The sequence below is a fragment of the Physeter macrocephalus genome, chromosome 9, assembly GCF_002837175.3.
Source record: "Physeter macrocephalus isolate SW-GA chromosome 9, ASM283717v5, whole genome shotgun sequence".
Taxonomy (NCBI): Eukaryota; Metazoa; Chordata; class Mammalia; order Artiodactyla; family Physeteridae; genus Physeter; species Physeter macrocephalus.
In genome coordinates this window covers 43,735,097-43,749,534 of record NC_041222.1, presented here as the reverse complement: position 1 = coordinate 43,749,534, position 14,438 = coordinate 43,735,097, and the positions used below count along the sequence as shown (strand labels likewise).

At 44.0% G+C, this 14,438-nt stretch overlaps 1 protein-coding gene across 3 annotated transcripts in view; it reads right to left on the bottom strand.

The window, feature by feature from the left end:
• DOCK8 (dedicator of cytokinesis 8) overlaps positions 1-14,438 on the bottom strand; it is a 227,161-nt gene that overhangs the window by 11,316 nt on the left and 201,407 nt on the right. For all 3 annotated transcript variants that reach the window (XR_008618228.1, XM_024126730.3, XM_007129204.3), the window contains 6 exons: positions 12,694-12,825; positions 12,095-12,229; positions 10,576-10,665; positions 6,167-6,403; positions 3,515-3,658; positions 2,174-2,280 (listed from right to left, as the gene is read on the bottom strand). Coding sequence is in view for 2 of the 3 variants with exons in the window: in XM_024126730.3 (XP_023982498.1) it covers positions 2,174-2,280; positions 3,515-3,658; positions 6,167-6,403; positions 10,576-10,665; positions 12,095-12,229; positions 12,694-12,825 (845 nt within the window). In the remaining variant the exon portion in view is untranslated. The remainder of the gene's footprint in view (positions 1-2,173; positions 2,281-3,514; positions 3,659-6,166; positions 6,404-10,575; positions 10,666-12,094; positions 12,230-12,693; positions 12,826-14,438) is intronic.

Below are 14,438 nucleotides of genomic sequence, written 5' to 3'. Positions count from 1 at the left end.
TGGGCCCGTGAGCCATGGCCGCTGAGCCTGCGCGTCCGGAGCCTGTGCTCCGCAACGGGAGAGGCCACAGCGGTGAGAGGCCCGCGTACCACATCACTTCTCTTAGCAAGCTTCCTTTTACATCTGTATTCTATTCAGAGCCCCATTTATCAATAGTTCTGTCTTCCCAGGCTCCCCTCCCTGTGCTGGCATGCCCACAGAAGGCACTGCTCTTGCCAACTCAGAGGAGCCCAGACATATCAGGGACACCCCTGCCTCTGTGTCTTGTGCTCCTGTTGGTCCCTTTACCAGTAATGCCTCTGTCTTCCCGCCGCCCCCTTCCTACCACCTACATACTCAAGACAAGGTTTAAGTGATGTTTCCCCACAAAGCTTTCCCTAGCCACTCCAGACTGCAACTGACTGTTCTTTTCTGAACTCTTAGCCCTATATTTTGTGTACTCTCCACAGTTCTTAGAACATGCTGCATCACTTTGTTATTTAGCCAGGTAAAAGTCCTATTGTCAGGAGCAGAGGAATACCCAGCTCCTGTATTCCTACAACTAATATCATACCTGGGTCCTAGTGTGTGCTCATTAAACATGTCACAGGTCCTTGCAGAGGTCCAGAGAGGCCCGGGCCACTGCCACCTTCATGGGCCTTTCACAATAACTTCATTTTATATGAAGATACGTGGAAAGTAAATTGATCTTTAAAAATTCCCCCAATATTTTTCTAGCCTTTTGTCTTATGAAAATGCACTCTTTTTTTTTTTTTTTTTTTTTTTTGTGGTATGCGGGCCTCCCTCTGTTGCGGCCTCTCCCGTTGCGGAGCACAGGCTCCGGACGCCAGACCGGGGCGCGAACCCGGTTCCCCTGCATCGGCAGGCGGACGCGCAACCACTGCGCCACCAGGGAAGCCCTGAAAATGCACTCTTTACTGAAGAATATCTAGATTTTGCGTAATGTCAAAATTGTTATGAAATACAGGAAACAATTCAAATACAAAACATTAATAAATATAATTTCTGTCTGTGCATGTGTATGCATGTGCATATGTATAGTGTGCACACACACAAACACACAGACACACAGACACACACACACCCCTATTACTAAGCAGCTGAGATTCACTGCAGGACAAAGAATGTCTTCTTTATACGTAGCAAATTTACATACGTCTCACCAAAGCCTGTGAAGGAGGAGAACCTCACCTGACACTAGCAATCTGGTGAGTTTTCACTGAATTTAGCAAACTTTAACTTTTAGCCTCCTTTATCCCCATCTGCCAAGTGAAGGTATTCCTATACTTTATATGCTGCTCTAAGATTCTGGGTGAAAAGAAATATTAGTACATGTATTTCTGATGTCCTTCTCTCTTATGGGTGAGGTGCCATCCACATCCTTCATAATCATTCCTTTTAGGGCCACAGGAGTCCCAGTATACCTGTCTGCATTGCAGCAGCTTGCAAGACCTTGTGCCAAGATTCACTTCCTATCCAGCCTGAACAGGTTGCTCTTGGAGCCAGCTCTACTGCAGAATTCAGGATCAGAGATGACGCTTGTCTGCCAGTGGGAATTGCCATAGAGATGCCTGATACCTTTGTAAAATTCTAGTTTTAGAATCTCGCCTCTATCTCTCAATTTGAGGCAGTGTCTTTTACATTTATAAAAATAAGTTATTGTATGATATGGGAAATGACAAAGACTGCCAAAGCCCAGAACCCCTCAGGCTCTAATTCATCAGTGGAATATCAGCACATTGAAGGAAGTATGCTCTACTTGGATTCAGAAGACCTGGTTTGAACTCAACTCTGCTACTAACTTGCTGTGTGACCTTAAGTAAAATCATTTCCCGTCTCTGAACCTCCATTTCCTCTTTTGTAAAATGAAGATTTATTTTACAGTGTGAGATGATAAATATGAAAGTACCATACAGTCTGTTAGTTACTAGTGCAAGTAGTGTGGCTCTATGCAGGCTTCTCAAACTTGAGCATGCATCCGAATCCCCTGGAGGACTTGTTAAAATATAGGTTGCTGGGTCCCACCTCCGGAGAGTCTTACTCAGTAGGTCTGATTGGTATCTGAGAATTTTCCTCTCTAGCAAAGTTCTCAAGTGATGCTGAAGCTGCTCGCCTAGGGACCACACTTTGAAAACCACTGCTCTACTGAAATCCCAGCCATTTCCCCTCTTACCGCATTATGAATTCCTTAAAGCATAATCTCAACTTGTTGTGATGTCGATAGAGTTTTGGGTCAGCTGGAATTTCAGCCAAAAATACTTGGGCTACTTCCAGTGGTCCCTGATGGGAAAAGTGAAAAACATTACTGATGTTGGAAAGAAAGTGAAATTACTTGGGAGGAAATGTTGGGAGTGAGGTCGTAGCTTGAACATTTAACTTTGTTAGGAAACAAAAACAAAAAATCAAGGAAGGTCTTGAACTTCTCAGGAAAATGCTGATTCCTTAGGAGGAGTTTGCAGTTTTAGGAGAATATTCAAAAGTATAAATGTATTTCCTTAATCAAATACTACTAATTACAGATTTTCCTTCATATAGAAAGGTAATATACTACATCAAAGGGTATGTGCTTAGAGTTGCTTTTCCGAAAATAGAGGTTGTCTTGATCCAGCCATTCATATTCATTCGTCTAGGTGCCCTAGTGGCAAGCACCATTTTGCGTAATTGCTGGCTTGAGTCAGAGATATGCATAGTACATGTGTAATCTATGGTTGTGGGCTTATAAAGTCTTCCATTTTCATTAAAAGATTGGGACTTACAAAAGCAAAAGCTTCCTAATATTTTCTGATCATGGAAATGTAACAAATACTATTTCTGTCCCCTTGATATTATGTGGACAGAGAATTTTTTGCTGGGGAGTCCAGTTGTGCCAAATGAGGAAAGGGTCACGGCACTCATTGAGTTTTTGCGTGTGGAGGTGTGCAGATCTAGTTCTGAAATTAAGGAAGCACACTGGACAGAGAAAACTAAGCTAGTACGCCCTCCATCTGAGGCTGGATTAGTTCCATGCTGAGATGGGAGTTAGAATTCTAATGGATCTGAGAAGATCCAGTCTGTTCTGAAGTGGCCCAAGAAGCCGGTTCCAGGTCACTCCTGCTTAGCAACGCTCCTGGCATACTGGTTTCATCTGGTGACTGACCCAGGGGTTCGATGTCCTAGACCCTTGCCCTTCTCTCCTACAGGCCTTCTCAGATTTATCTCAAGCCTTGCAACAACTCTGCCTAAATTGGGCATGACTAAGCACTCCATCTGGATCATATTGCCAGGACTGGCCCCAACTTCTCCAAAAAATGGTACTCCTTAGACACGGTCCTCTCATCTCTAGGATTTCTTGTCTACCTTGGGTTGTTACATGAAGCAGAAGGGACTTCCTCAAGTGTTCACGCTAAATTTAGGAACATCATTTGTATGTTGATCAGTCTCCTCATCGACCTCAAGAAAGGAGGGTGCAGACATACAGTAACAAAAATCAAAATAACAAGAACCAGAGGAGTTGCCACCAGCTGGTTTTGCTTACCTGATTGACAGTAGCTCCAACGGAGCCTTGCAGCACCATCTGAAGCATCTTGGCATCAGGAGGCTCCTGGTTAATGGCAACTGCTAACTGCAGGGTCTTCTTCTTCATATCTTCAATGGCAACTTCAATTGGTGTCAAAACAAACTGAACATAAGACATAAATGTAGGAAAGTCACTGTCAGGTCTTATAAGCCACGGACAAACCTGGAGCTATGACAAAGAGGACACCTGGGTTTGAAGCAGCAGCTAAGAAGGCTTTCAGAGAAATTTAGAATAATCAGGACAGGTTAAGAGGAAGGAAGAGCCTAACATTTCTTGAGTACTTATTATGTTCCAGGAACTTTACATGCATTTATGATTTACTTCTTTAAACAACTTTCTATTCTCTCCACCTTGCAATCAAAGAGGGATTTGTAAGGTTAAGTAAGTGACCCAGGTCATAAGCGGGGAGGTCAGATTTTGACCACAATAATGTCTACATTCAAAATCCATGTTTTTTTCTACACTGTTAGGTTTCCTTTCCTGATGTTGAAGAAGTTACTTGACTTATAATTGGGAAAGCTATTAGTAGAAGCACAGTCAAGATTTTCCCCTCCACCATAACATAAGATTTTGGCATCATGTGTGCCTTTTCTAACTCACCCTGAAGGTGAATCCTTAGTAAAGAGAATTCTCTTAAGGGTCAATCTGCTAGTTGCTGAGTTCTGTTGGCTTGGAGTATGACCTTTTCTGAATTTTACTGATGGAGTCATGTCCCCTCCAAATTCAAGTATTTAATTCCTAAACCCCAGTACCTCAGAATGTGACTTCATCTGAGACAGGGTCTTTCTAGAGGTAACCAAGTTCAAAGGAGGTCATTAGGATGGGCCCTCATCCAATATGACCTATATGTCCCTATAAGAAGAGGAAATCTGGACATAAGGACATGCACAGAGGGAAGATGATGTGAAGAAACACAGCGAGAAGGCAGCCATCTCCAAGCCAAGGAAAGAGGCCCAGAATAGATCCTTCTCTCACGTCTTTCAGAAGGAACCAACCCTGCCAACACCTTGATTTTTGACTTCTGGCCTCTGGAACTATAAAACAAGAAATTTCTGTTGTTTAAGCTACCCAGTCCGTGGTACTTGGTTACAACAAACAGCTCTAACAAACTAACACACTGAGGTTCTTAGGGAACTACAAATGGCCCAGAAAAATTGTGAGGACTCTTAATGGGACCGTGAGTTTATTTCTGTGCTGTGCCGACATGTCCTAGTGCTCAAGAGTCTAAAACAGTAAGAAATACAGCAGATGCCTTCTAAACAAACCTTCCCTTAGCTGAGTCACCAGTTCTTGCTTCCTCTGCCCCCCTGTGAAAACCACTCTCTGGCGTGGTTGCTGAACACTTGAGCTGGCGGGTGGCTCTCCAGTAACCTCATCCCCGTGCTCCTGCCAAGGAGGTGTGTATTCAGCACAACTCATCAGTGTTTGTTTACCAACTTGCTTAAGCCTGTTACACTTGTTATTTGAATGACCTAATCTAATTCAATAATGCATAAACTATGAACTATGGCTGTGGAAAGAAGAAGAGTTGTTTCTATGAAAACCAAGCTAATGCTTGGGCAAGATGTTATGAAAGCAAGTTGCTACAAAAGATTCCTGTCTTATTAGGTGTGCACGAAACAATGGTAAAAGGCTAGGGGAAAAAAAAAAAATCATGAAAATCCAGAAGCATTCTGCTCTTATATTGTTTAACAAGGATCTTTAAGCTCTCACTCTGCTTTACAGAAACCAAAACTGAACTTCCTGGACAGTGCATATGGGTAGACATTGCATATGGTTTATACAAGAAAGACAGTGATGAATCGTGATCAGCCAACCCTAAATCACAGACAAGGCTGTGGCTCTACACAAAATGAACGACAAATAAGTGCACGTGTATATATTTTAAAGTCAAAGAAAATGTTTACAGTATGTCTAATTTTGAGCAGTTTTGTAGCTTGAGACATTTTCTCGATCAGTGCCATTACAATGAACTCGAAGACTTCTGCTACACATGGAAGCAGAAAAAAGAAAGAGGTCTTCTCCGTATCAACATTTAGATAAGGAAACTGAACGCAGATAAGTGCCTTGTGCAATGTCACAGGAGGATGCTGGGACTAGAAGACAACTGGTCTCCTGTCTGACTGGCATGGTGCCCTCTTCCAGCTCAACACAAACTCCTTGGGGCTGCTCACTTGCCGTTCCTGCCTCTGACGATTAACAACAGAACGCTGCCTGAATCACATGTAAGCTTTTAAATATATAAACATCTAATATAAAATATTATAAACTTTGATATTTCATGTAAATTTAACATTAAAATATAAAAACACAGTAAGTGTTATAATTGTGTACATATATTTATGTTAAAGATATAACTTTAAAGTAGAAAATACTTAAATATAAAGTGTGCTATAAAACATGTAGCTGCCTAAATGGGATTCCCTGGCACCATGATAGTGAGAGGATAACCAGCATAATAATATTTCAAAGGCATCTCTTTTTAGATTTTCACTTGAGTCTGCCATGAAGGAGCATGAAGGAGGTTTGTGTGTCATCCTGGAAGGTGACCCAGGCCCACTCACTCAGTGGTGGCCTCTGTCCAGAGCCCATTCCCTCCAGTGCCTTTACCTCCTCCTTCTGGATGACGCTGATCCTGGTCTTGACGTAGGGGAAGGCGTGCATGGTGGTCAGGACAGTGTTCCGCCGGTACTGCTCGTGCAGTTCTCCCCGAGGCCGGCCCTCCAGGGTGAAGGGGGTGGTGTACATAAACCTCCGCAGATCGAAATTCTTCTCAAAGTAGGTTAGCCTGTCTTTCATCTCATACTCATCAAAGTAGGGCTCCACAAAAGTGATCTGTATGTAGGCCTGAGGGGGAAAAGGTAAGGGATGAGCTGGCCTGCAAACTACCACCCAGGATGCACTGGGGGGCACGCGGAACACAGAGGGGCAGCACCACCCCTCTGCGCTCACAAAAGCCACGGAAGCTGAAAGCGTCAGGCGAGACATCAGCCATCGGCCATCCTTCCTCTCCACCCCAGGGATATGAGAGACAGGACCGGGAGAAGGGATGGGAGTGTGCCCGTGTGAAGTCAGGTCCACAAGCTGCCCCTCCTAGCGGAGCTGCTGATCCAACTGAAACTTGGTATGAGAGTTTGCAAACTGCTATTCAGAAGAAGCAAAACTCTCCTCTTCAGAACAACTGTGACCACTGCATGTTTATTAGAATGGCCAAACTAAAGAAGCTGACAATCCCAAGGGCTGAGAAGGATGGGGAACAGCTGGAGTGTCCATGCACTGATGGTGGGAATGCACAATGGTACAGCCACCTTAGGAGACAGGTGGCAGTTTGTTATACAGTTAAATTATACTGACCATATGACCCAGCAATCTCACTCCGGTGTATGTGCCCAATAGAAATGAAAACTTGTGTTTACACTAAACCCTGTACACAAATGTCTATAGCAGCATTATTCATAATAGACAAAAAATAGGAACAACCCAAATGCCCCTCAAGTGGGCAATGGATAAACAAACGGTGGTACATCCTTACGACAGAATACTACTCAGCAATAAAAAGGAATGAACCATTACGAGATGGATGAATCTCAAATGTATTGTGCTAAGTGAAAGAAGCCAGACTCAAAAGGCTATATGATTCCATTTATTTTCTGTATAATTCCATTTACGTGGCATTCTGGAAAAAGCAAAACTACAAAGACAGAATACAGATTAGTGACTGTCAGGGGCTGAAAACAGAGGGAGGGAATGACTACAAAGAGGCATGGGGAAATATTTTGGGGTGATGGAACTTTTCCATGTCTGATTTTGGTGGTGGCTCCATGTGCTTTGTCAAAATTCAGAGAAATAAACACCAAAAAAGGGAATTTTACTGCATGTATTTCATTTTAAAAATGTACACACATACACATGAACCCACACAAACATACTATGAAGAAGAGCACTTATTTAAAAAGAAGGCCTTGGGCTTCCCTGGTGGCGCAGTGGTTGAGAGTCCACCTGCCGATGCAGGGGACACGGGAAGCCAGACTCAAAAGGCTATATGATTCCATTTATTTTCTGTATAATTCCATTTACATGGCATTCTGGAAAAAGCAAAACTACAAAGACAGAATACAGATTAGTGACTGTCAGGGGCTGAAAACAGAGGGAGGGAATGACTACAAAGAGGCATGGGGAAATATTTTGGGGTGATGGAACTTTTCCATGTCTGATTTTGGTGGTGGCTCCATGTGCTTTGTCAAAATTCAGAGAAATAAACACCAAAAAAGGGAATTTTACTGCATGTATTTCATTTTAAAAATGTACACACATACACATGAACCCACACAAACATACTATGAAGAAGAGCACTTATTTAAAAAGAAGGCCTTGGGCTTCCCTGGTGGCGCAGTGGTTGAGAGTCCACCTGCCGATGCAGGGGACACGGGTTCGAGCCCTGGTCCGGGAAGATCCCACATGCCGCGGAGCGGCTGGGCCCGAGCGCTACACCTGCTGGGCCTGCGCTCTAGAACCTGTGAGCCATGGCTGCTGAGCCCACGTGCCACAACTACGGAAGCCAGTGAGCCTGGAGCCCGTGCTCCGCAAGGGGAGAAGGCACCGCGGTGAGAGGCCCGTGCGCCGCAGCGGGGAGTGGCCCCCGCTTGCCGCGAGTAGAGAAAGCCCGCGCACAGCAACGAGGACCCAACTCAGCCAAAAATAAATAAATAAATTTATTTATTTAAAAAAAAAAAAGAATAACAATGACTATAGTCACTGCAACACCCACCCACTGAAATGGATGGGTGAGGTCACTGACCTCAGACCATAAATCATTATCGCGTGTGATGAAATCTGGTTGTAATTCTGGCTGCAGATTCTCATTTAAAACTCTCACAATCTACTTTGGGCATTTTAACAGAGGGGAAAAGAGCACCGTGTCAGGGATGTCACTGGTAACTCTATGTGGCATGTGCTGTGCACAGATCACCGTGGGCACACAGCCAGTCCTGTCTTTCAAAGACGTCAAACATTTCTGTGTGAAGCTTAGCTCAGCTACTTACCACAGTTATTGCTTCCAGGCTGGATTAGGGAGTGTATCTGAAGTAAGTGAGTCCTTTGAAATGTGTAGAAAAACAAACGCTTAGATTTGGACACTTCTCCCTACTTGCATCATCTTCATAATATCCTGGAGGCCAGAACTGAGAGAAGAGTTTGAACTCTTCATTTTATAGGCCTGCCAGATGATGACTGCTCCTCTGTCCCTCAGCCCTTAAAAATACCTTGAACTTGAATTATTTCCAGCAGCTTAGAAAGCTCTCTCATGTGCATATCTGTCTGTGAGCTGGGCTGAGCAGGCAGGCATCACCCTGTGGTATAATAAAGAATGTATCTGGTATTTGTCCTTCTTTCCTGGCACAGAGCTTCAAAAACCCTTGGAATTTTCTGAGTGATAGAAGTGTCTTTGTTATTCTCATGAGGTAATTCATGGTGGGTCCCTAGATGGCTTCAGGATGGTGGCTGGTCATCGAAAAGAACGACCTTCTGATTAGAGATCTGAGACTCTGGGCCAGCCTGACTGCTGGGGTAGGAGGGGGCTGGAGATTGAGTTCGGTAATGTAGTTGATGATTTAATCAATCATGCCTATGTAATGAGACCCCAATAAAAACCCTGGACACCAAGGCTTGGTAGACCTTCCCGGTTGGTGAACACAGTGACATACCAGGAGGGTGACATGCCTGGATTCCACAAGGAGAGGGCATAGAAACTCTGGGATACATCCCAGATCTTGCCCTATGTGTACCCTTTATCATGAAACTATAATCATCAGTGTAGCCCTTTTCTGAGTTCTGGGAGGCATTCTAGTGGGTTATCTACTGAGAGGTGCTATGGGAACCCACAAATTTGTATTTGTCTGGTCAGAAGTGCAAGCGGCCTGGGGTCCCACTTAAGGCTGGTATCTGAAGTTAGGGCAATCTCCTGCAGGACGAGCCTGTAACTGGTGGAGTCTGACCCTAACTCTGGGTGGTAAGCATCAGAATTGTATTGCAGTACACCCAACTGGGGGTGAGACAGAATACACCTTCGCTTGAAAAGTGAGGAAACTGAAGTCCAAGCCCTTTTCATCATTTCTCCAACAGCACAATGACCCTGCACTTGGCTGAAAAGAAGGCCTCCACCGAATGCTGTCAGTGAGAAGTTTGTATCTTTTCAACATATTTTAAATTGAGGATTCAAGGTTGTAATAGAAGGGCAATAAAGAGAAGTGATTAAAAATGCAGGTTTGGGACTTCCCTGGTGGCGCAGTGGTTAAGAATCCGCTTGCCAATGCAGGGGACACGGGTTCGAGCCCTGGTCTGAGAAGATCCCGCATGCCGCAGAGCAACTAAGCCCATAGGCCACAACTGCCTGCGCTCTAGAGCCTGCGAGCCACAGCTACTGAAGCCCGCGCGCCTAGAGCCCGTGCTCCGCAACAAGAAAAGCCTCCACAATGAGAAGCCCCCACACTGCAGTGAAGAGTAGCCCCCGCTCACTGCCACTAGAGAAAGCCCACGCACAGCAATGAAGACCCAACACAGCCAAAAATAAATAAATTAAATAAAATTTTTTAAAAAAAGAATCTTCTTTAAAAAAAAAGTGCAGGTTTGAGGATGACAGACCCTGAGTTTGAACACTGGTTTTGACACTTGCATGATCTTGGAAAGTTGCTTACCCTTTCTTTTCTCATCTGTAAAACAGGAATAACAACACTCATTTCAAAGGGCTTTAGGAGGATGAAATGAAATGATGTATGTAAAGGGTCTAATGTAGTGTCAGGCACACAGATGATCTTTAATAACTGGTAGCTCCTATTATGATCCCTGCCTTTGAGTATTGTTTCTTTAAGACCTAACCAAAGAGTAGTTAAACCGTAGACAAAAAAAATTTGGCTGCATTGAAATGACTTGAAGAGTCCAGACAGAGGAGGTCATGTTATGTTTTTGGGTGTAGAACAAAGGGAATCAGAGCCTGATGGTGAGTTTTTTCAATTTTCCCATACCTTGTTAGGGTCCAACTTGGTTTTGTCCACAGGAGCAGAGTCTTTTATCACTTCCACAAATTCTGCACCAAAACATTGACTATAAAATCCCTAGGCAAGAGAAACCAACAGATTATAAAGGTTATTTTAATATATTGCAACTCTGTCTCTCAGAAGTGGAATGCGTTTGGAACAAGTGTAAGGGAGAATATGATGCTCTTTGACTACTGAAAGTCCCTCTGAGCTAATGAGGCAAGTTCAGCATTTCCTGAGACAAAAATAAAAACATAAGGAAGTCCAGCATTGCAAACTGATATACGCTTCCCTATAAAGTGTATGCTTGACATCTAATTCAACCAACATCATCATATTTCCTGAAGATGCTCCAGGGGCATGGAACTAGTTACTTCTTGCCTTTTGTACCCTAGGGTTTTGGAGGTCACCAGGCTTCCCGTAATGGGACAAACCACAGTGCACAGGAAGATAAAATATATGCTTCTAGTACTAAATTGGGGAAACATATTAGGGAACCAAGTGGCCTGGGGTCAATTGCTAATTCCTCTCATGAGCTGAACAACTTTGGGCAAGTCACCCAACCACTCTGAGCCATGGCTTCTTTGGGTCAAGTAAGGATTAAAGTCTCTTGTCTCATTTGGCATGGATGGAGCAATTTGACAATGAAAGTGTTTTAAGTTTGACAGCCACGAAAGGGCATAAATTCAAAGCAATAACAAGAAAGCAAAGAAGAGAATCTCTGGTTGTCGTCAGCAGTTCAGGGGACCCCAGTTATTCAGTCTGAGATGGTTTTGTTTTGAGGCCCCCCCCTTGACTTTCCTCCTGAGTTCTTAGTGCTTGGCCCTTTCAACGTCTGTTCCTTTCTTTCTCATTTTTCTCTATGTTGTTTCTCCTTTTCTCCAGCCTTTCCTCCAAGAACATGCTGCTCTCTTCTGCTACATTATGGATCAAATGTAAACAGCAGGTTGGATTGGGGCTGCCAGCCCATGGAATGGGAACTGACTCTGATTATCCAAAGAGGGGTGCTCCTTGGTCAGCAGGGAGAGTTCATTTGTTCCAGGTCACAGCAGGCCTATAGTCAAGCATCTCCATGTCAGAAATGGGAAGTGTTGTCTGGTGACACCAAAACAATGACCACAGCATTTTCTAGGGGTAATTTGATAATTTGGCCCAATGACTTCAAAGTCAAGATGATAAACTTCAAGCTGAAAAACTATTTCTAAAATTTGGAAAGGTTTATAAGAAAGCACATGACATTGATTGAATTTGGATGCTCCTGAAAATAAATATTCACCACATAAACTTACAAAGTTTGAAAAGTATGTACAGAATCTTAGGGGAAAGCTATCCTTATCTTGCTTTACCTCATGATCTCACCTAATATCTTGATATTATACAAGCAATGTGGGAAACTTTATATATGGATCAATGATGACTCCATGACTCTTGGTTTTGTTGTAATGACCCACTCTAACCTGTTCGTGTAAAGCACACAATGTCAATCACCCGGAATCACTTGTCTTACCTCTAGTCTATGAGAGATCTCAGGAAGCTTGGTAATTGCAGGCTCTTTGTAAATGAATTCTTTCTCATCCAAGTCCCCAAATTTGGATCCATAGAAACCAACTCGAAAGTAGGTTCCAAACATTCTCTTATGACCCTGATGAACAAAATAAGAAAACCTCTCCTTAGTTATGTAATTCATGAGGATCCATTGAGATGAGAGGGCAGGAGTCTTTTATTTTTGGGTTATAAAGCATTCTATTCCTGTGGCTAATACAAACAGAATTCACTCCTTTAAAATTTTTTTTTAATGTTTATGGAATAAACTTGGGAAATAATAGCAAAAAAAAAAAATCCCATGAAAGATTTCTAGGACTTCTCTTAAGTGAATTTAAGATTTTCACATTCCTGGTTGTAAAGTTATTCAAGCTGCCTTGTTTCACGGTTTGAATCACGGCCCTCTGTCTCTTCTCAGCCCTCTTCCGTTTGATAGGAGAGAACTACAGTAATGATGTCCCTAAGGTAAATCACTCCCTAGAGAGGAAGGAGGGCTAAGCATCTCTGAGACAGGGTCACCTGCTGCCAGATTATAGGACCTGTTAGCCAGGATGCCCCCACTACCTTGCTAATGATGCTGTCAAAGGCCTTCTGCAGCTTTTCGTGGGTGGAGGTCAGCTTCCGGAAGTCTCGATGAGCTTCCAGGATGGGGATGACCAGCTTGTAGACCTCATTGACCGTCTCGTACAGTCCTCCCTTGGAAAGAGGAGAAAACAATCAAAGAGAATTTAATCCACTGGAAACTTAAAAGAGCAACCAGAGTGCATTAGGCATTGGAGAATGGATTTATTAGTAGCAGCACAATATTTTATAGAGCAGGAATAAAGTCTGAGCATCTTTGGGATGGCTGTAGCATTCGAACTGAACTAGACACACTAAATGGTCCTATTTGATAATGTTAAGTTGGAAAAAGGGGTTTCCTAGGGGAAAAAAATAGGACAGGAGACTGGCAGCAGGAACTAAGAACAGTTCAGGAAGGCAGCTGTAGCATATTTAAATGTCACCAGGGGTCCTCCTGGAGCCAGATGTTCATTGTATGCCCGAAAAGAGTTAGGGGTCTAACTACCTGGTTTTCTAGAATTCCAGGAAAAACAAGAGTATCTTGGACTTTATGTGAATTCTGAAAGGGAAAGCTGGAAAAAGAGAAGACAGTCAAAATAATAATTAAAATACATAGATTGTAGGATGGAAACTTGGAAATGAAAAGTAGAGAAGAAAGAAAAATATCAAGATGAAAACAAAACTGGGTCAGCTAAACAGAGTGAAGCATTAAATATGTGCTTGGCTTAAAATTTGAGGGAGGGCTTCCCTGGTGGCACAGTGGTTGAGAGTCCACCTGCCGATGCAGGGGACGTGGGTTCGAGCCCTGGTCTGGAAAGATCCCACAGGCTGCGGAGCAGCTGGGCCCGTGCGCCACAGCTGCTGAGCCTGCGCTCTGGAGCCTGCGAGCCACAACTACGGAGCCCACGTGCCACAGCTACGGAAGCCCGTGTGCTTAGAGCCCGTGCTCTGCAACAAGAGAAGCCACAGCAGTGAGAAGCCTGTGCACCACAACGAAGAGTAGCCCCCACTTGCTGCAACTAGAGAAAGCCCGCGAGCAGCAACGAAGACCTAGTGCAGCCAAAAATAAATAAATTTATTTAAAAAAAAAATTTGAGGGAGTAGGGAAACTATGAAAATGAAAATGAACAACCTACTTTCTTCCCTGCCCTGAATCTCAATGACTTAATCTATATATTTTTAATCTCTATATATTTTTCTCTTATTAGGAGTGTTTAGACCCAGATTAGGTTAATGAGGGGAGTTTCCGTGGCTTCCACCCTCACATTTCTCTGAGCTGTCCCCTGTCCGTGACGAACCTGAGGATTACTCAGCTGTCAGCTGAGTCCCTCTCTCAAAGAGAGGGAAAATAAGGGAGTGAGAACGTGCCTCGTGATTTATTGTGTAACCCTGGGCAAGCCATTTATTTCCCCTCTTTGTGGCTTAGTTTCCACCTCTGTTAAATGGAAATAATACTGTGAAACTGCTGCCCAGCCAACGAGCATGCAGTGAAAACCAGAATATTGCAGCGATGAAAGGCCTTCTCGCCTCCCTGAGAGCTGAGGCAATTTACGTACATCAAAGTCCTCCAGCCCGTCCCCTGCCCTGCACGCCCCTGCACGTGGTGTCATCATGAAGTGGGACTGGCTGGGCTTCCCTGGTGGCGCAGTGGTTGCGCGTCCGCCTGCCGATGCAGGGGAACCGGGTTCGCGCCCCGGTCTGGGAGGATCCCACGTGCCGCGGAGCGGCTGGGCCCGTGAGCCATGGCC